This window comes from Hylobates moloch, unplaced genomic scaffold (assembly GCF_009828535.3).
Source record: "Hylobates moloch isolate HMO894 unplaced genomic scaffold, HMol_V3 SCAFFOLD_24, whole genome shotgun sequence".
Lineage (NCBI taxonomy): Eukaryota > Metazoa > Chordata > Mammalia > Primates > Hylobatidae > Hylobates > Hylobates moloch.
In genome coordinates, this window is record NW_026652299.1 from 16,691,240 (window position 1) to 16,713,268 (window position 22,029).

The 22,029-nt window shown below is 38.2% G+C and overlaps 1 protein-coding gene and 1 non-coding gene across 3 annotated transcripts in view; one reads left to right on the forward strand and one right to left on the reverse strand.

Moving 5' to 3' along the window:
• RAB3GAP1 (RAB3 GTPase activating protein catalytic subunit 1) overlaps positions 1-19,718 on the reverse strand; it is a 120,029-nt gene extending 100,311 nt beyond the window's left edge. For both annotated transcript variants that reach the window (XM_032146029.2, XM_032146028.2), the window contains exons 1-3: positions 19,680-19,718; positions 19,519-19,574; positions 14,204-14,279 (exon numbers count right to left, since the gene is read on the reverse strand). In XM_032146029.2, the coding sequence (XP_032001920.1) occupies positions 14,204-14,279; positions 19,519-19,574; positions 19,680-19,697 (150 nt within the window). In that variant the 5' untranslated portion in view covers positions 19,698-19,718. The remainder of the gene's footprint in view (positions 1-14,203; positions 14,280-19,518; positions 19,575-19,679) is intronic.
• Positions 6,216-6,318, forward strand: LOC116463076 (small nucleolar RNA U13). The gene has a single exon (XR_004246548.1). It is a non-coding gene; the product is annotated as a small nucleolar RNA U13 (small nucleolar RNA).
• Positions 19,719-22,029: the final 2,311 nt, after the last annotated feature.

The window sequence follows — 22,029 nt, forward strand, 5'->3', positions numbered from 1 at the left end:
CACTGTGTTAGCCAGGATGGTCTTGATCTCCTGACCTCGTGATCTGCCCGCCTCAGCCTCCCAAAGTGCTGGGATTACAAGCCTGAGCCACTGCGCCTGACCTGCTCTTTTTTTTTTTTTTTAACCTACAACTGTCTCGGTAAATTATTTTACTCCCTGCAACACCAGCCCCAGCCAGTCGTACCCACAACAGAAAGGAATTCAAAGATAGGAGCCTAAAAGAAGTTTCTGTGACTATTTTAGTAAAATATGAAACCAAACTATTTTTGTAACATCAAGTAATTATCATCCATTCAAATATTTTAAATAAATTAATAAAACTGCTTTCCACTGATTAGGATTAGCATGATATTTTGGACAGGAGATGAAGATAGGAGGTAGAGACTGGAAACAAAGGAAAAAAGTGGGTAATTTTGGAGCATTCAAGGGCCAGTAAAATGAGGTTTTGGGCCTCAAGGCTAGGATACTAGGATTACGAAAAAAGGTAAGATGGTAGAAGGGTATCAAGGACAAATTTCACCAACTTAAAAACTACCAGTCCTGTATGTGAGTAAACTGTGGCTTCCACACAAACCTGTAGTCTCTATCATACAAGCTGTCCCAAAAGTACATGTTCAAGTAAGCCTTTGTATATATACTCTGCCAAAATGAAATACATTAATTTTTAAAATAATGAATATATACCAAAATATTTTTAAATGTTAGCTTTTATTTAACCTTTTTGGGGTCATGGGCTCCTTTAAGTAACTGACAAAAGCTGTGGACCATCTCCCAAGAAAATTGTGCATATTCACATTCAAAATTAAGAATGCATACAATTTAAAGAGACTCAAGACTCTGGATTAAGAATTCTCTTTACAGGCTGGGCATGGTGGCTCACGCTTGTAATCCCAGCACTTTGGGCGGATCACGAGGTCATGAGTTCAAGACAAGCCTGACCAACACAGAGAAACCCCATCTCTACTAAAAACACAAAATTAGACGGGCGTGATGGTGGGTGCCTGTAATCCTAGACATTTGAGAGACTGAGGCAAGAGAATTTCTTGAACCCGGGAGGCGGAGGTTGCAGTGAGCCGAGACTGCGCCACTGCACTCCAGCCTGGGTGACAGAGCTAGACTGTCTCAAAAAAAATAAATAAAAATAATAATTCCTTTCACAGGCCAGGAGTTTGAGACCAGTCTGGACAACAATGCAAGATGCTATTTCTACTTAAAAAACTAAAGACAGAAAGAAAACCCATTATATACTGTGGTAAAGTCCTTCTATCCACGATGAGCTATGTGGCTTTTAAACTGGTTGAACTCTAACTGCCTGAACAGCTCCAAGTCATTAGTTACACATGTCGACCTAAAAGAAGAAGCTGAGGCGAAATTAACAGAGGGACTTTATTTGGGCCAAAGTTGAGGACTGCAGCCCGGGACACATTTCCAAGTTGCCTTGGGGAGTGTTCTGTCTGTCTGTCTCTGTTACAAACCGGTTTTTAAAGGAAACAACGAGTGGGCTGTACCAAAGTTGTTTGACACGAATTCTCATTGGTTTACAGAGATAACACTGATTAGCGATTGGCTACACATTGTTCAACTACAGGGTATGAATTATAATACCCATCGTATGGCATTTTATGGCTATTTGGCATCAATTAACAACCCACATGGCAAGCGGCTTCAAGGTAATTATTTAGCTCAGGACAGGTGAGACTGCTGGTACATTTTAAATGACTCTCTCTGATGGATAATTTAAAGAAGCTCCCATTCCTCAGATAAAAAGTTTTTTTCCTTTCCTGGAGGGAGGCACAGAAAGAATGACAGCTGAGATAAAATGACTTTGGAGTAAAGGGAAAAGGGTTTAATAATCTGGAGGTGAGGGAGGGCAGGGGGAGAAGGTTGTTTTAATAAACAGGAAGTGAGGGGGATAATTCCTAATGCACAGTAGGCTTTCTACAAATAAATAAATGAAAAAAATGAATAAAACAAAAGAACAAAAAGAAGTAGTTGAGATGATGAAGAATCTTTTATGACACGTACCCAAAAGTAGAGAGAAAAAAATAATATTTTATTTGCTACCCTGTAAACATATCTTAAACACATCTGTTCTATGGAAAAATGCAATTGAAATTCTCAACAACTATCTTTACAAAGTTTTAGAAAATGACTCATCCATAAAACTTGCCAATTTATATGAAATTCATTAGAAGGAAAAATCAAATCACGAAATCAAAAACCTAAAGGGAAAAATAACTAAATAAAGAAAAAAAAGTACAGAAAATGGTTAATTATAAAACTAAATGCAGAAAAATTAAACTACGCAGTTATTTTAAAAGGTACCAGACCATCCAGAAGACTTTCCATCTTCTGTATAATGCTTTTAAAAATGCCAACATCACCTTTTTTTTTTTTTTTTTTTTTTGAGACAGAGTCTCGCTCTGTCACCCAGGATGGAGTGCAGTGGTGCGATCTCGGCTCACTGCAACCTCCGTCTTCCGGGTTCACGCCATCCTCCTGCCTCAGCCTCCTGAGTAGCTGGGACTACAGGCGCCCGCCACCACGCCCGGCTAATTTTTTGTATTTTTAGTAGAGACAGGGTTTCACCATGTTAGCCAGGATGGTCTCGATCTCCTGACCTCGTGATCCACCCACCTCGACCTCCCAAAGTGCTGGGATTACAGGCGTGAGCCACCGCGCCCGGCCAACATCACCATATTTTAACAAAATTCCCAGGTAAGTAAATGTGGTCTGTTTACACTGCATATCTTATACAAAGGGAACATGACAAGTTCAAGGGGTTAATCGTGTATTCTGGGGAGTCAATCAACAAACATGTACTAAACATAAACCAGGCAATGTGTTGTGTATGTAATAAATGAATTATCAAATTAACTGTTACTACTAATAATACCAAATTACACCCTCTGCATGCCAGACCATAAAAAAGGTTAAGAGTCACAGCAATAGAGATGTAACTGCCAAAACGCCCCGAAAATGATTATGGCTTTGTTAATTTATTTTTTGTGAAAAATCTTTTTTTGTTGCATTTGTTATAACAAAATGTGATCCCTACCCAGCCAAGTGGTAAAATTTAAGTGAGCACGTCATGTAATGAAAATGAGTATTAATTTATGAAAAACTCTCATAGCAGATTGATGTTATGTTGTTTAGAATTACAGAGAAATTTCATTACATCAAACAGTGTCTAAAATAAGTATGGATTTTTTTTTTTTTTTTTGAGATAGAGTCTCACTCTGTCACCAAGGCAGGAGTACAGTGGCGTGATCTCAGCTCACTGCAACCGCTGCCTCCCCAGTTCAAACGATTCTCCTGCCTCAGTCTCCCAAGTAGTTGGGATTACAAGTGCCTGCCACCACACCTGGCTAATTTTTGTATTTTTAGTAGAGACAGGGTTTCACCATGTTGGCCAGGCTGGTCTTGAACTCCTGAACTCAGGTGATCTGCCCGCCTCAGCCTCCCAAAGTGATGGGATTACAGGCGTGAGCCATGGCGCCCAGCCTCTTTTTTTTTTTTTTTTAAAGAAAGATTTTTATAGTCTACTTCCTTTAGTGGCATATACGTTACACCAAATTTAAGTTCAAAGTGAAATTCATAATGCATACTGAAAATTTCACTTATCACAAATTTAGTTATTGTGCTATAACTAAATGGCAAGCAAATCATTAAAAATATATAAAAGAATTAGGAAATAAAAGAACTAAAAATGTCTACAGAGATATTTAATTCTTATCTATCTCAGAATTAAACTTGAGCTTTTTCAGCCAGAATATATTACATAAAGCTTTCCCCCAGCTAGGTGCTATGCTTTTAGCTGACAGGTGCTCTAAGAAACAATGAATCATTTTTATTGCAATAGAGTGTTAAATAATTCTGTTTATATTCTACTCTACTTAAGCAAATATCATTTTACTGACTCTAGTAAATACTTCAGGTTCACACCTGTAATCCTAGCATTTTGGGAGGCTGAGGCAGCAGAATCACTTGAGCCCAGGAATTCAAGACTAGCCTGGGCAACATAGTGAGACCTTATTTCTACAGAAAAAGAATTATTTAACCAATTAGCTGGGCATGGTGGCATGTACCTGTAGTCCCAGCTACTCAGGAGGCTGAGGTGGAAGGATAACCTGAGCCCAGGAGGTTGAGGCTCCATCCAGTGAGCCAAGATTGTGCCACCACACTCTAGCCTGGGTAACAGCAAGACCCTCTCTCAAAAATAATAACAGCAATTAAGACAGAAAGGCAAAAACAATAAATAATGACTAACAGTAACTGAGACAGCACAATGCCACAAAGCAAATAAGCAACAGAACTAGGATTCCAACACAAGCTGTACCACTTTAAAGTGCATACTCTTCATCACCTATGTGCTATTCTGCCTCTTAAAGATATCTCCTGCCATTTTTATATTACAATAAAAATGTTGACAACAATAACAGCAAGACTCCCAAAACTTCCAATTTGAATGAATCGGAGATATAACAAAACACCAATTTTTTTTCTTCTACATAATATCCAAAGAAGCTATAGACACTATGGTTACGATTTAAAGGAAAAATAAAAATGAAGAGGAAAAAAACAAACTACAAACCTTATCTTACATGTCCTATTCCAAACAAGGTTGTGAGTAGCTCAATGTTGCTTCTGTTTTCATTTACTTCATTTCAAAAACACTGCATTCCCATCCTCAACCTTCTATAGTTTCAAAAAACTTCAGTTTTGATAAAATATATACTCCCCCACTTTAATACTCCATAAAACACCTAAATGTTCTGAGATAATGCAAATAAAGGAATCTAAACTGTTTACATAAAGTTTATATAAGTCCCAAATTTGACTTATTGTTATAACTTAGTTTGGGAAGTTTCTAATTGAGAAAATTTATAATTCAAATTCATTTTAAATTTGCCATATGAACTGTAAGTACTGAAGTGTCATTCCCATCTACTGAGTGGGTATGAAAAATGTGAACTCATTTCAACATTATTGTAGTCATTATTTCTTCTATTAATACTCTCAAGCTAATTCTTCTTCCATGAATTTTTCAGGGAGATACAAGTCAGTCACTGACTAAACAGTTATATTACTGGATCATGACATACCTAAACTTAACATTTCATTAAAAGTACTTAAAATTTTTGCTAGCTAAATAGAATCATAAAATTACAAGGCTAATTTAGAACTTAAAAGGTCATTTATTTACTTCCCTTGCCTTCAAGGATCACACTCATACCACCAAGATTTTTATCTATTTTATAAAGCCCCAGACAACAGAATCCCAAAATCTGCCTTAGAAACCTATTTCAATACTCACTGGAAGTAATTTTACACACACTTAAATTTCTGAAACCAAAAAGGGCAGAGCAAAATAGAAACAACATGGGTTTTGAAGGCAAGACCTAAGTTTAATCCCGCTTATACCAAAACTACTGGCAAAATGACACTGGGAAAATTACAGTACCACATGAATTCAAAGCCTTATTTCTTCTCCATAAAATGGGGTTAAAACTAACTGTTGAAATCTGTTTAAGAATTAAGTTAACAGACACAGTCCCAACTATAGTGCATGATACCAATACCATAGCTGGTGCCCAATAATTGCCATTTCCTTCCCTTTTAAAATCATTTCCCAGTACTCTGGGTTCTGGTAATGGCGAAGCAGCTTGGTCAGATAAACCTTCCTATAAAATCTGGACAAAAACACCATTTTTCAATGCTCTAGAGAGAGACCAAATACAGGGAGAAACTGGGAAGAGTTTACCCATGAAAAAAAGAAAGTGTATCTGACAACGGGCACTTGTTTATACCTTTTTGTCTTAGAGCAACTCTCAAACTTTCTGGACTCAGACACCCTTAGAATCTTAAAAATTACTGGCCGGGTGCAGTAGCTCACGCCTGTAATCCCAGCACTTTGGGAGGCTGAGGCAGGCAGATCACAAGGTCAAAAGATTGAGACCATTCTGGCCAACATGGTGAAACCTCATCTCTACTAAAAATACAAAAAAAAAAATTAGCTGGCCATGGTGGCGCACATCTGTAGTCCCAGCTACTCAGGAGGCTGAGGCAGGAGAATCACTTGAACCTGGGAGGCGAAGGTTGCAGTGAGCCGAGATCACGCAACTGCACTCCAGCCTGGTGACAGAGTGAGACTCTGTCTCCAAAAAAAAAAAAAAAAAAAATTACTGAAGATCCCATATTAGAAATTTTAAGAGATCCTTTCATAGTTCGAAAGCATGACATTTAAGTTTTCATGCATACATATGAGATATGCCTCCCTCAAACATTGTCACAACATTGGTACATTACCATCTGACATGAAAACACAAAAAAATTGAAAAGGAAAAAATTATAATTTATTAACTCATTACAAATAATGATGAACTTCTTATATTTTAACATATAAGTTCTAATGACATTTTCTGGAACAAAAATATTAATGAGAAGAGTAACCCTGTTCTACCTTTTTGCAAATCTGCTTAATGTATAGTCTTTAAAAAGTTAACTGTATTCTCATATCTGCTTCTGCAATGAATCACTGCAATCCATTGTTCTAGTTGAAGTATATGAAGAAAATTTGGCCTCAAGTACACACGTACCTAACTGGAAAAGGCAGGGACCCTGACCACCCCTTGCAAAGCTCTCAGAGACAGACAACGGTCCTCAGATCACACACTGAGAACTGCTGATCTAAGGGGGCTCTAATCTGTGTACAACTCAGGAAGCAGAAAGATACAGCTTTACTGAATTTAGGTGACACTGGACAAAGTTTGAGGTTGACAGGACAGTTCTAACATTGAGGTGTAAATTCTGGAAGGGAAGAAGCCAAAAGGGGGTAAGTCCCCCAAATTTATATATAAACTGTCCCAAACCTTGGCTATCTGCTAAACCATGCATGTGCAGAGGAGATTCTAGGGTACAACGACAAAGAAAAAGCTGGAAAGAAAAGATTTCAGCTGCTGCCATCACTGAGAAGAGAATGCAGTTTTAATCTAGCCAAGCAAACCACTCGCTAGAACCAAAAAAAAAAAAAATAATAATAATAACTCTTCAGAGGAACACAACAAAAATGTTATAAATTTTATGAATGAAAATTTATGCTTAAATTATAAATAAAATGTAGACTACATTTCGTCTCTACATTTCATAATGTAAGCATGAAACTTTAAAATTACTGGATACACATACCAAAAAAAAACAAAAACACCTCAGGAAAAAAACAAAACAAAACAGGAAAATGTGATCTATACCCCCCCCAAAAAAAACATAGTCAACAGAAACCAACCCCAAAAAGACCTAGTCATGCAACTGGCATTAGACTAGCTATAATAAATACACTCAAGGACTAAAGAAACTATTTTCAAACAAACTTAGAGATAAGTAATCTCACAGAACTGGAAATTATTCATAAGAATCAAATGAAAATTCTAAACCTAAAAAGTACAATAACTGAATTGAAAAATACAGCAGGTAGGCTTAACAGCAAGTTGGAAACAAAAGAAGAAAGAATAAATGAACTCGAAATCAAGAAAAATTATCCAACCTAAAGAACAGAGAGAAAAAAGACTGACAGCAGAACCTCAGAGACCCACCTGTGGGTCAAGATCAACAAGTCAAATGTTAAGTATAGCTTAAGTCACAGAAAAAGAATAGAGAATGGGGCAAAAAAATTTTGAAGATATAATGACCTAACACGCCCCCAATGTGGTGAAAAACAAAAATTTATCCAGTATCAATATAAACCCTATGCAGCAAAAATAAAAAGAAAACATATCTGTGCACATCACAGTCAGATGGTTCAAATAAAATTTTTTTAAAGAAAAAAATCTCAAAAGCAGCCAGAGAAAAACAACAAAGTCAAACAAAAATATGAATATATCTACCTTCTCCTGAGAAACTATAGAGAACAGAAGACAATGGAACTACATCTTTATAGAAGCGGAAAAAAATAACCATCAAGCCAGCACTCTTCAGCAAAACCATCCTTCAAAAATACGGCAAAATCTTTCAGGAAAACAAAAACAAAATTTGTAGAAAGCCAAAAGTATGGCAGTTCCCCAGAAAGTTAAAAATAGCACCATCAAATAATTCAGCAATTCCACTTCTGGGTATAAACCTAAAAGAACTGAAAGCAGGAACCTGACAGATATTTGTACATTCATGTTCATAGCAGCATTATTTATAATAGCTAAAAGGTAGAAGTGACCCAAGTGTCCATCAACAGATGAATGAACAGATAAACAAAATGTGATATATATATACAATACAATATTCAGCATTAAAAACGAAGAAAATTCTGACATGTGCTATAACCCTGGATGAACCTTGAAGACATTATGCTATGTGAAATAGGCCAGACACACACACAAAAAAACAAATACTGTATGATTCCATTTACATCAGGTACCTAGGATGGTCAAACTCATGGACAGAAAGTAGAAGGGTGATTACCAGGGGACTGAGGGTGGGGAAAGAGTTCTTGTTTAATGGGTAGTTTCAGTTTGAGCTGATGAAAAAAGTTCTGGATGTGGATGGTAGTAATGATTGCACAATAATGTGAAAATACTAAATGCCACTAAATTTTTACACTTACAAATTGTTAAAATGGTAAATCTTGTATTTTACAACAAAAAAATTGTTTTAATCAACATAATTTACCATATTCAGAAAACAAAAAAGAAAAACCATATGATTATCTCAATAGATGCTAAATAAGATTTTACTAACTTGACTACTCATCTACAATAAAAACAAAAAACTTCCAGCAAACTAAGAAAATAATTTACTCAGTCTTATGGACACCTATTAAAAAACCTACAGTTAAGTTTTGAAGCATTGAACATTTCCCCCCACCTCACATTTAAAGAGGGCAAGGATGTCTACTTGCAGCAGTTCTACCCAACATGTCACTGAAGGTCTGGGATAGTACAGTAACAGTAATAAAGGTATAAAAATTGGAAAGAAAGTAAAACTGTCCCTATTTGTGTACAACATAATTATTAATGTAGAAAAATGCAGAAGAATTAAATGATTACGATTAATAAGTGCATTTAGCCAGGCGTTATGACAAAGTTAACATACAATTTTACTGTGTATCTATGTACTAGCAACGAACAACTGGAAAATAAAACTAAAAAATAATTCCATTTATTTTTGCATCATACAACATAAAATCCTTAGTAATAAATTTAACAAAGGATATACAAGACCTCTACCAAAACTACAAAATGTTGCTGAGGAAAATTAAAGATGACCTAAATAAATGGAGGGATGTGCCATGTTCATGACTAGAACTTTCAAGACGTTAAAATGTCTCCTAAGTGATCTACAAATTCAACACAACCCCAATTACAGTCTCAGCATAATCATACTCCTTTTTATAGTAATTAGCAAGCCTATTCTAAAATTCATAATTGAAACACAAAAGATCTAAAATCTTGGGAAAACAACAAAGATGGAGAATTTACATTAACATCAGGATTTACTAAAAAGCCATTCAATGGTTCTCAGCTGGGGCCAATTTTGCCCCTCAGCAGGCATTTGGCAATATCTGGATACAATTTTGGTTGTCACAACTGGAAACATGTTACTGGCATCTAGCAGGTAGAAACCAAAGATACTATTAAATATTTGACAATGCATAAGACAGCCTCACAACAATGTGGCCCAAAATGTCAATAGTGCCAAGGTTGGGAAACCCGAAACTACAGTAATCAAGACAATATACGACGGGCGCAGCGCCTCATGCCCGTAATCCCAGCACTGTGGGAAGCTGAGGCGGGTGGATCAGCTGAGGTCAAGAGTTCAAGACCAGCATGGCCAACATGGTGGCACGAGGCTGCAGTGAGCCAAGATCAAGCACTTCAACCTGGGTGACAGAGTGAGACTCTGTTTCAAAAAAAAGGCCGGGCGCGGTGGCTCACGCTTATAATCCCAGCACTTTGGGAGGCCGAGGCGGGCGGATCACAAGGTCAGGTCTCAAAAAAAAAAAAAAGAAAAGACAATATGGTATTGACATAAGGATAGCCAAATAGGTTAATGAAACAGAATACAGACTCCAGAAGTAGACCACTTAGGTCAACTACTCAATAAAGGTGACAAATTAACTCAATGGAAAAAGTGTTTTCCAAAGTAGGTTCTAGAACAACAGGATATCCATACACGAAAAAAAAGGAAGAAGAAACTTGATCCCTACTTCCCTCCATATAGTAGCTCAAAATAAATCATAGACCTTAACAACAGTTAAATGATAAATTGGTAAAGCTTCTAGAAAAATGCATTAAAAACGTCTTCACAACCCAGCAAAACTACTGAGAAAAGACTTAAAAGCAGAATATATATATTAAAAAGAAACACTAAAAGAACTCCTACAACTCAATAAAAAACAAAATCCAATTTTTAAAATGGATAAAGAACTTTTTAAGACATTTCACAGAGGAAGATAAACAAATGGCTAATAAGTGCATGAAAATTCAAAGTGGTCAATATTAATATCATCACAGAAATACAAACTAAAACCAAAATGAGAAATATAAATTAAAAGCACAAACTACATGCCCATTAAGATGACTAAAATATACAAGACTGCAAACAACTGATTGTTGGTGAGAATGTAGAGCAACACAACCTCCCATGTATTGATGGTGGGCAGGTAAAACAGTACAAAAACCTCTAGCTGTTTCTTTTTTTTTTTTTTTTTTTTTTGAGACAGAGTCTCACTCTATCGCCCAGGCTGGAGTGCAGTGGCGCAATCTCGGCTCACTGCAAGCTCCGCCTCCCGGGTTCACGCCATTCTCCTGCCTCAGCCTCTCCGAGTAGCTGGGACTACAGGCGCCCGCCACCACGCCCGGCTGATTTTTTGTATTTTTAGTAGAGACGGGGTTTCACCGTGGTCTCGATCTCCCGACCTCGTGATCCGCCCGCCTCGGCCTCCCAAAGTGCTGGGATTACAAGCGTGAGCCACCACGCCCGGCCTAGCTGTTTCTTATAAAGTTACACCTATCCTATTACCCAGTGATTCCAATCCTAGGTATTTACTCAAGAGAAATAAAAACATATGTCCACAAAAGGCCTCATACAATAACGTTCTGCTTTATTCCTAATAGTATGTATGTGGACAAGTGAAAGAAACCATGTATATTCATAAAACAGATCACTTACTACACAGCAATAAAGAGAAATGAAATTCTGATATGTACAATAACCTAGATGAATCTCAAAAACATTATGGTGAGTAAAGGATGTCAGGGACATTTATGGTCACCTAAATGTAAAATTCTAGAGCAGGTGACAGTAATTTATATTAAAAAAAAAAAAAAGGCTGGGCCCAGTGGTTCACACTTGTAATCCCAGCACTTTGGGAGGCCCAGGCAAGCAGATTGCTTTAGGCCAGGAATTGGAGACCAGCCTGGCCAACACGGCGAAAATACAAAATACTAGAAACACAAAAATAGCCAGGCAAGGTGGCATATGCCTGTAGTCTCAGCTTCTTGGGAGGCTAAGGCATGTGAATTACTTGAACCCGGAAGGCAGAGGTTGCAATGAGCCAAGATCACACCACTGCACTCCAGCCTGGGCAACAGAGCAAGACTCTGTCTCAAATAATAATAATAATAATAATAATAATAATAGCAGATGACTGGAGGGCACGGGAATTAACTAGAAAGGGTCACTAAGGATCTTCCTGGGGTAACAGAGATGACCTCTATCTTGATAGGAGTGTAAGTTATACCCATGTGAACATTTGTCAAAATCAAGCAGTTGGCCGGCGCGGTGGCTCACACCTGTAATCCCAGCACTTTGGGAGGCCAAGGCAGGCAGATCACAAGGTCAGGAGATCCAGACCATCCTGGCTAACACTGTGAAACCCCGTCTCCACTAAAAAATACAAAAAAATTAGCCAGGCGTGGTGGCGGGTTCCTGTAGTCACAGCTACTTGGGAGGCTGAGGCAGGAGAATCACTTGAACCCAGGAGGCGGAGGTTGCGGTGAGCTGAGATCACGTCACTGCACTTCAGCCTGGGTGACAGAGCGAGACTCGGTCTCAAAAAAAAAAAAAAAAAAAAATCAAGCAGTTAAGTTTTGTGCATTACGATGTATATAAATCTTACCCAAAAGAAACTATTAAAAAAATCTAGCAGAGGTGGGGGAGTAAACAGAGGTACCACTCAAACAAGAAATGGCAAAGTATTAATTGTTGACATTAAGTGATGGGTACATGGGAGTTCATTATACTATTCTGTTTACTTCATATATGTTTGAAATTTTCCATAATTAAAGGTTTTAATAAAATAATTTCCCTTAATTCCCCCTCAGTGGAGGAAGAAAATTAATAATCACTGTCCTTCATATAAATTAAAATCTTCTAAGGAAGTCTCTAAACTTTGTTTTCTACACCAAACAATCCCTGTCCTCTACACTTTCTTCATATTCATCATAGTTACAGCTCACCTTGAAATCTGCCCATATTTTCTGTATCTTATTTATGTACTACTATCTAGTAGGGAGAAACAGACTGGAGCTAACACTTCATTAGCCTCTACTACACGCCTGGCAGTATGCTACCTACTTTAAATAACTGCCCATTTAAATCCCAAAACTGAATTTAGCATTTAAAACTTTAACCCTTAGAGTGACTTTAGTTAACACTAATTGTACATTTCAAAATAGCTAAAAGAGAGTAACTTGTATGTTCCTAGCATAAAGATAAATATTTAAGGGTTCCCAAGTACCCCGATTTCATTATATGCATGTATCAAATTATCACATGTACCCCAAAATATGTACATCACATATCAATTTAAAAATAATAATAAAATAAAATTTTAATTTTTCGTTACTGATCACCCTCACTAGAATTTATGTTCAATGGCAACTGATCTTATCTTGTTCACAATTTCTTCACATCAGGCACATAGCAGGTACTCAGTAAATACATGTAAATCAAAGAATGAAAGAATATCAGAGCTCATAAGTACCCGGTTTAGCTCTCTTCTTGGTAGTGTAAATCATTTCCTATTCTAGCTATATCCAGCTTATTTTGCCTTTAATCTTATTGGCATCTATATCAATTGTTATGTATTTGTTTCAAGTGGAATAGAATGACACGTGTTTGAAAGCGTCACATTTTCTTTATTCACACATGTAGTGTAGTAAATCAATGTATATATTGCCAAGAGTCTTTGAATGATGTATTTTTTATATGTGGTCTTACTTTTTCTGTTCATATTGATACAAATAAGGAGATTTTTTTTCCTTAAGAGACAGGGTCTCACTATGTTGCCTGGCTTCCTAATGCATTTTGACAGTCTCTTTTTTGATAGTATCACCATCACAAAGCTGAAAAACCCTAGCAAATATTGAGAACTCAAAATTCCTAACACATGGTAAATTATAATTAAGTTACTATTGAATTAATAATTACTGAGTTAATAAGTTATCACTGAGTTAGTAATACTGAGTTGTAATAAAACCAACCATAAATTTCATTTCAAAAGAATTTATCTAACAAACTAAGCATCTACATAAACTTAAAATCAAATTGTTAGATCCCTTCACAGTGAATCCAGGTTTGTTCTCAGAGTACATTCTTCAGTAAACATTTGGGGTGTGGTTTATGAATAAAACTACCAATACTTTAGATTAGAATTTGATTTCTATCTCATTTTCAAAGAGTAATTTTTTCATTCTTAAATAAAATCCTTAAAACATCTGTAAGTTAAAAAGTTTAAAAGGGAAAGGGGATGTTATCAGTGATATTATAAAATACAAAAACCGAGTGAAATCGTTGTTAACTACAGTAAGTCAATGGTAAGTACTAGAATTTTCCTCATTAGTAAGCAAAATACGCTACCAAAGAAGCTGGTCACTGCAATGTTTCTCTGACCAAATAAAAAACTTTTAAAAACATGTTTTAACATTCCAAGGGAGAAGGCAAAAGAGAAGCAAACTTCACTCACAAAGAATCACTCACAAAGAACAACATTTATATATATATATAACTTTATTAAACATATCACAAATGTCTTCCATATATCATTTGCCACAGATTTAAATCCAAATTCTTCCAAATGCCATTTGATGTTTATAGATTATACATAACTTTAAAAAACATTTAATTCAAATGTGCCAAATGCAGCAAAGGGCTGGAAAATAGAGGTTTCAAAGTAAATAGTCATTTAGAGACACCAGCAAATAGATCTGACCTTTTCAAGTGGCTTTCCCAAAGAGTTTCCAATCAGTTTCCAGTCATTCAAGACTTCTTCAACTTTGGAAATAAACCTAGGAAGTGGGAAGAAAGCTTCTAAATACAACAGCACACATTTTTTCCTATTATTATATAATTTCTTTAAAAAGGTATTTTTTATATTTTAACAATTTGACCAGAGACGACTCAGTACATTTAGTATTGCTAGCTTAATTTATGGATATGGGGTGAGAGAAATAATCTTCTTTCATTCAAGAATTCTTAGGTTTTGATTCATTTATATCTATTCCTTACCCAACAAAAGCATTCTGCCTTCTACAAAATGTAAATTAAGAATTAATGAATCTCTATTAAAATGAATAAAACAAATTTGAGGCACAAATAAAAACTGACAGACTAAAATGATACTATTAAAGATAATTATGGGCTGGGTGCAGTGGCTCATGCCTGTAATTCCAGCCCTCTGAATTCCCAACCCTGAGACTGGGAGTTCAAGACCAGCCCAGCACAAATACAAAAAAAAATTAGCCCGGTGTGGTGGCACACATCTGTAATCCCAGCTACGCGGGAGGCTGAGGCACGAAAATCACACAGAAGTGGACACTGCAGTGAGTGGAGATCGCGCCACTGCACGCCAGCCTGGGCGACAGAGCAAGATTCCATCTCAAAAATAAATAAACAAATAAATAAAATTATGAAACCAATAATCTCTCTCCTACCCAAAATAACTGACCTATTTAAATAAACTTTTCCTTTAAATATATTAGGAATTCCCTGATTTACCCCCTCACCCCCAACAAAAAAAGAAAATATTATTTGGAAACTTGGCTCATGAAACTAAAACAAGTTTTAATGGACAGCTGACAAGAAATTGCAAGTAAATATGCCAACTTTAAGGATAAGTGACAGATCTTAAAACTAGTCACCAATCTTTAAATCCAATGATCAAGAAGGCCTATTAAAAAGAGAACTGAATTTTGACTAGCAACATGCTCAACATCAGTAAATGAAAACTGTCAAGTCTCAGTCAAAGACACTTTCAGAAGAATTGTTATTACTCTAAGAAGTTGACTTCTTATATAAGCTAAGTATGATGCAATCTAACAGCAACATTGCTCTCTAAACACCTGGAAGTACTGCTAGAGTACTAGAGTTAATTCTAGTCAAACTGTATGAAAAGGCAATAGATTTTTTCCTTCAGTGACATTATGAACTAATATGAACTAATAATTACGTTTTAAGATAGTAATAATAAATCTATGATTCATCTGAGGCTTCTTACTAATTCCTCTTTAAAATTAAATGCAGTATCAATTCATACACTAATTCATACGGGAGGTCAGTCAAATGACAATTACTAGGTTTGAAAATGAGTGCTCTAGAAACAAGTTTACATGTTTACCAAAAAGAAAAAATTTAAATATATCCATAGGTAAGCAAAAATTTGCATGAAATGTATACTACATTTATGAAGGTAAAAAAAAACTGGAAGTTACCTTAACGCCCAACTGCAGGAAATACTTGTAAATTAATGGTATATTCATCCACTCAGAGGACTAATATGCACCCAATAAAAATCATGTCAATCAAAAGAAAATATACAAAGGCCAGGCACAGCAGCTCACGCCTGTAATCCCAGCATTTTGGGAGGCTGAGGTGGGTGGATCACGAGGTCAGGAGTTCAAGACCAGTTTGTCCAAGATGGTGAAACCCCGTTTCTACTAAAAATACAACAAAAATTAGCCAGGCACAGTGGCAGGCACCTGTAATCCCAGCTACTCAGGAGGCTGATGCAGGAGAACTGGTTGAACCCAGGTGGCAGAGGCTGCAGTGAGCCAAGACTGCACCACTGCACTCCAGCCTGGGCGACAGAGTGAGACTCTGTCTCAAAAAAAAAAAAAAGAAAAAGAAATATTAATATTTGATCCAAAAGTTTTTAACACACGTTAGAAGGAAATACATCAAAAAATTAACAGTAGTTACTCCCTGGTGGTAAGTTTACAGGTGATTTTTATTTTTTATTCTACTATAAGATATGACTGTTATAGTAAAAACTATTTAAAATATAGTTTTTACAGTAAAAGAAGAAATGTCTTTTTTTTTTTTTTTTTTGAGACAGGGTCTCAACTCTGTCACCCAGGCTGGAATGCAGTGGTGTAATCACGGCTCACTGCAGTTTTGTCCTCCAGGACCCAAGCAATCCTCCCATCTCAGCCTCCTCACTAGCTGGGACTATAGGTGCACATCACCACGCCCAGCTAGCTTTTGTATTTTTAGTATAGACAAGGTTTCACCGTGCTGCCCCAACTCCTCTTGAACTCCTGAGCTCAAGTGATCTGCCTGCCTCAGCCTCTCTAAGCGCTGGGATTACAGGCATGAGCCACCATGCCCAGCCAGGAATGTCTTAAAATATCTATTGTAAGAATAATGAATTCTATCACTACTAGCTAAGAGACTTGGACTTTATCCTACAAGTATTGAGATTTGACTAGAAAAACTTAAGTAATTTTTTCCTTAAAAGCTCTCAGGAAATGAAGGGTCATTTCCTGATTCCTTATTCTATATTAGGTCCCTTTGTTATAGGCTCTTATAAGACCAGATTTCTTTCCCTTTCTAGCTCTTACATAAACTCATAATTACAGACTTGTATTAGTTGATTTGTGTCTGTAATGCACTAGACTGCACATTTAGTAAGAGCAGAAACCGTACCTGTTTTACTAACCACCACATCCCTAAATCCCTAATGTGTACTGTGCTTGACATATGGGGATTCAATAAATATTCTGTCAATGAACAAATGATAAAAAGAGTTATGGGCTTCTATACAGTTCTCTCAATAAATTATCTATATAGTTCATAACATACTGTACTCACAAGATCTTTCATTTAAAATTAAATTCAAGGTTTGAGACTTCAAAGTCTTAACATTTTTTCTCATGAACTGTAAAATGCACACTACAGTGTAAAAGCCAAAAACCAAATTTTCTACTTTGCAATAGTTCTTATAACTGTGTTAATAATTATTTCCATATGCAAAGCTAAAGGACTTAATATTCCACTTCAGGATATTTTTAATTAGGGGAAAGTGATCATTTTTCCATTCAAAACTCTGATGTTTCCCTACCCCACCCTCCAAGATTTGAATTACATTTTTCTAACTACCTTCAAGACATCAAATTATTTCAGAATCAACAGGTTCAAAACAGGTTCAAATCTTCTCACTTTGACACTTCCTTATATTCATGCTTTCAGGCAAAAAACTACAGTTCATATTTGATTTTTCCCACTCTTAACATATCATCAAGCTTATTACCTAAATCTTCTCTGAAATATGTTACAATCCTCCCTCCTAGGTTCCCTTTCTATTCCAGTCCACAAATCACCATCCTAATTATGAATCAAGTCTCCCACCATTATTCTACATCATGTCCTAAAACCACTCTCATCATATCACCTGGCCACTCTAAAACCCAGGGTCTCTCACTATTGTCTTAAGCAGTGGTTCTTTCTAAGTGTGGTCTCCTGACCAGCAGCATCTGAATTACCGGAGACCATGTTACAGAAGCAAAATTTTCAGTCCCACCTCAGACCTACAGAATTAGAAACTCTGAGGATGGGGCCCAGCAACCTACGACTCTGATGTACATTAAAGTATGAGAATCACTGGTCATAGGAATACTGCATCTGGATTCCTGTATTTAGTTTGGGAAGACGTCCATAACCCAATCCCGTCTTCCTCGTTAACCTTATTTATTTCCCTTCAATAGACAGTCCTCACTCTAGTGAAGATATATTTCTTCAGTCAGTCCCTTCAAAGATTCATTCTCACCTATGTCTCTACCCATGTCAGTCCATTCTTATGTTTAACCAACCACTTCCCATTTCAAGGCCCAGCTCATTTCCTATCTTTTCTATGAAAATATCTCCAACTCTTGTAGTCCACAATATCACCTCTATTTCAATAATAATTATTTTAATTATTATTTTTATAGGTAGTACCAATTGGCTTACATTTTAACTATTTGCTGTTTGTTGTTTTTTAAAAATATATGGGTCAAGTTTCTGCTTTTCTCTTTGTATATCGCTCTGGACACCCAGTACCTACTCAATGAAGTCTTGCCAGTGTGGTTATGTCTTACTGACACTTTTATGAAGGGTACCACAGGTCTAACTATTATTCCAAAAAGGACCTTTTATATTTTCCTGTGCCACCTAATGACACGACATCCACAAATTTCCTCTCCTAATCAGAAAGATTATAAAATGTTGTAACAGCGTAAACACTGACTTCAACACCCAGAAAACTGAAGGGTTTCTGTCACACTTAACAGAAACCTTCTCGATCGAAGCTATCACTACTCCACAAACTTGGCTTTCAATTAATTTCAGTAATACAACAGTTTCACCCAGACAGCTGTTCATCTGAGTTTGACAGGCACAGGAGGCCTGGGCACAGTACCCACTTTAATGTAACAACTTGAATCAAAGCATTCCAAAACCATATGCAGACTTTTTAAAAAGGTTATTCTAAAAGACAGGATGGGCGGAGGCTCACGCCTGTAATCTCAGCACTTTGGGGGGCCGAGGCTTGAGCCCAGGAGTTCAATACCAGCCTGGGCAACACAGTGAGATCTTTAAAAAACTAGTTGGGCGTGATGGCGCGTGCCTGTGGTCCCAGATCCTCGCGAGGCTAAAGCGGGAGCTTCACTTGAGCCTAGGAGTTCGAGGCTGCAGTGAGCTATGACCTCGCCATTGCACTCCAGCCTGGGCGGACAGACTGAGACTCTGTATCCAAAAATAAATAAAATAAAAAATTAAAGACAGCATGGAGACGGTGGGAGTGTGACAGACGGACAACCACCAATACTCTGAAGAAAGACTTCCACCTGAAAAGGGTATACCAACGGACACGGGATGAGGTGCGAGACGCACCTGCCAAGTTTACTGCTTACGATAATAAGTTAAACGGTAGTGAAAACCGCAACGGTTGTTGCAGCCTCGGAAATTGTTCTTGCGAGTGGGTAACAACCAGAAAACCAAAGTCTAAGGGAAGCAGTCTGACCGGAGAGAAAACAAAACTTTCTGAGAGCCTGAGCCTCAAGGATTGGCTGACGGGGGCGGGCCGGGTCTTGCCAGAAGCGAGACGCGGAAGAGGCTTGTGGCTGACCACAGAAGACGGGGAGGAGACCCGGGACCCATGCTATTACCGTTCCCGCACAAGTGGCGTCACTTGTGGTGTGTCTGGGGTCAGGGAAGCGGCTAGGGGACGCCAGGGCCCATGGGAGCTGGTAACCAAAAATGCGATTCACTCACCTTTCCCATTCCGAGGCAGTGGTGAAGTCTGTGATCTCAAATACCTCGGATTCGGGCTGCGGGAAGGGGAAGGAAAGAAAAAGAAATTAAGCCCCAAGGCGAAGACATGGAGGAACGAATTTAGATAGTGATAAGGATTAAATAGGGAGCAAACAAATCACCTCACTGTCGGCAGCCATCTTGAGGAGCGCCGAGCTGGGCGCTAAGGCTGCCGGGAAGAAGAGCGGAAGAGATCGGGGCGCGTCCCCGCCCCCGGAGCCCCCGCCCCCTGTTCATGAGTCTTGCCCTAGTTAAGTAGGAGTGCTGCTTCTTCGCCCGGGTCTGGAAGTCTTTAGTCCGCCCTCAGCTGGTTAATAAAACTCCGCTCTAGCTGGTTTAATAAAACTTGAAAATTTCCTTTAATGAATACAGAAAGGGAACAGAAGCCAAGGTGGTAGGACAAGACCCTAAACTCATGTGGATAAGATTGTATTAAAAAACCTAAAGCATGTTGGGTTTGTTTTCATTCAACCCCTATTTGTAGTTAGTACCAATTAGCTTACACTTTAAGCTAATTTGTTTTCATTCACCCTCTATTTATTGATTGCAAGGCACTAAACTAGGTGCTGTAATACCACTTCTACCCTCTGCCCCCTGACCCTGCAAGAACTTGCTCAGTTGATTGTCCTGAAATAAAATCATACTAGTTACCTGGTTTCTGGGAAGAGCAACATGGTGTTCAACAAACCCTTCATTTTTTTTTTTTTTTTTTTTTTTGAGACGGAGTCTTGCTCTGTCGCCCAGGCTGGATGGAGTGCAGTGGCGCGATCTTGGCTCACTGCAAGCTCCGCCTCCCGGGTTCACGCCATTCTCCTGCCTCAGCCTCCCCAGTAGTCGGGACCACAGGCGCCCGCCACCACGCCCGGCTAATTTTTTATATTTTTAGTAGAGACGGGGTTTCACTGTGTTAGCCAGGATGGTCTTGATCTCCTGACCTCGTGATCTGCCTGCCTTGTCCTACCAAAGTGCTGGGATTACAGAGGCTTCATTTTTTAAGTTGTTGAAGAACAGAAGGGGTGTCAGCTAGCAGTTAAGAATTCTCTTACTGAAATATTTACAAATGAAATGCTGCCACATCTGGGGTTTGCCTCAAAGTAATGGGAAGGAGAAAAGATTAAGGATAGGAGTGAAATAAAAGTTATGAGAGGATAATTGTTTAAACCAGTGATATACACTCTTTCCTCTACTTTTGTTTAGGTTTGAATGTTTACATAATTAGAAGTTTTTAAAAATTTAATCTTGTTTAATGAGTTTTGCAACCCACAGAGGGCATTTGGAGGTGGGGAACTAGGAGATGCAGCCTCAGTGATAAAAATTGTTATTGGCTGGGCGTAGTGGCTCACGCCTGTAATCCCAGAACTTTGGGAGGCTGAGGCGGGTGGATCACAAGGTCAAGAGATCAAGACCATCCAGGCCAAAATGGGGAAACCCCGCCTCAACTCAAAATACAAAAATTAGCCGGGCGTGGTAGTGCATGCCTGTAGTCCCAGCTACTCGGGAGGCTGAGGCAGGAGAATCACTTGAACCCAGGAGGCAGAGGTTGCAGTGAGCCGAGATCGCACCATTGCACTCCAGTCTGGTGACAGAGCGAGACTACATCTCAAAAAATATATTATTATTATTTATTAATGTATTTTTTTTTTTAGATGGAATTTCGCTCTTGTTGCCCAGGCTGGAGTGCAATGGCACGATCTCAGCTCACCACAACCTCCGCCTCCCAGGTTCAAGCAATTCTCCTGCCTCAGCCTCCTGTGTAGCTGGGATTACAGGCATGCACCACCAGGCCCGGCTAATTTTGTATTTTTAGTAGAGACGGGGTTTCTCCATGTTGAGGCTGGTCTCAAACTCCTGACCTCAGGTGATTCACCCGCCTCGGCCTCCCAAAGTGCTAGGATTACAGGCATGAGCCACCATGCCTGGCCTGTATTTATTTTTTGAGATGGAGTCTCACTCTGTTGCCTAGGCTGAAGTGCAGGGCACAATCTCCGCTCACTACAACCTACGCTTCCCAGGCTCAAGCGATCCTCCCACTTCAGCCTGCTGACTAGCTGAGACCACAGGCTCAAGCCATCATGCCTGGCTAGTATTTTGTGTTTTTGGTAGAGACGGGGTTTCACCATGCTGCCCAGGCTGGTCTTGAACTCCTGAGCTCAAGTGATCACCCGCCTCAGCCTCCCAAAGTGCAGGGATTATAGGTATGAGCCACCACACCCAGCCAAAAATTATTAATCTTAAAATAAGAATGAAAGGTATCAAAAAGTTAGTGATGTAAATAGACCAGATGAGGAAACTAAAGGTCGGAAGAATTTTGACAACAGGTTGTTACTGCCAGTGCCAAGCCTTGAACTCCTGTCTCTTGATGATCCTTGTGGTTTCTATCCACTACACTAGTGAGGAAGTGTGGGTTACTACTGCAGCAGTCTTTCCCAAAACATCTCAACTTGCACCTTCACTCATTTACAGGCATTCATT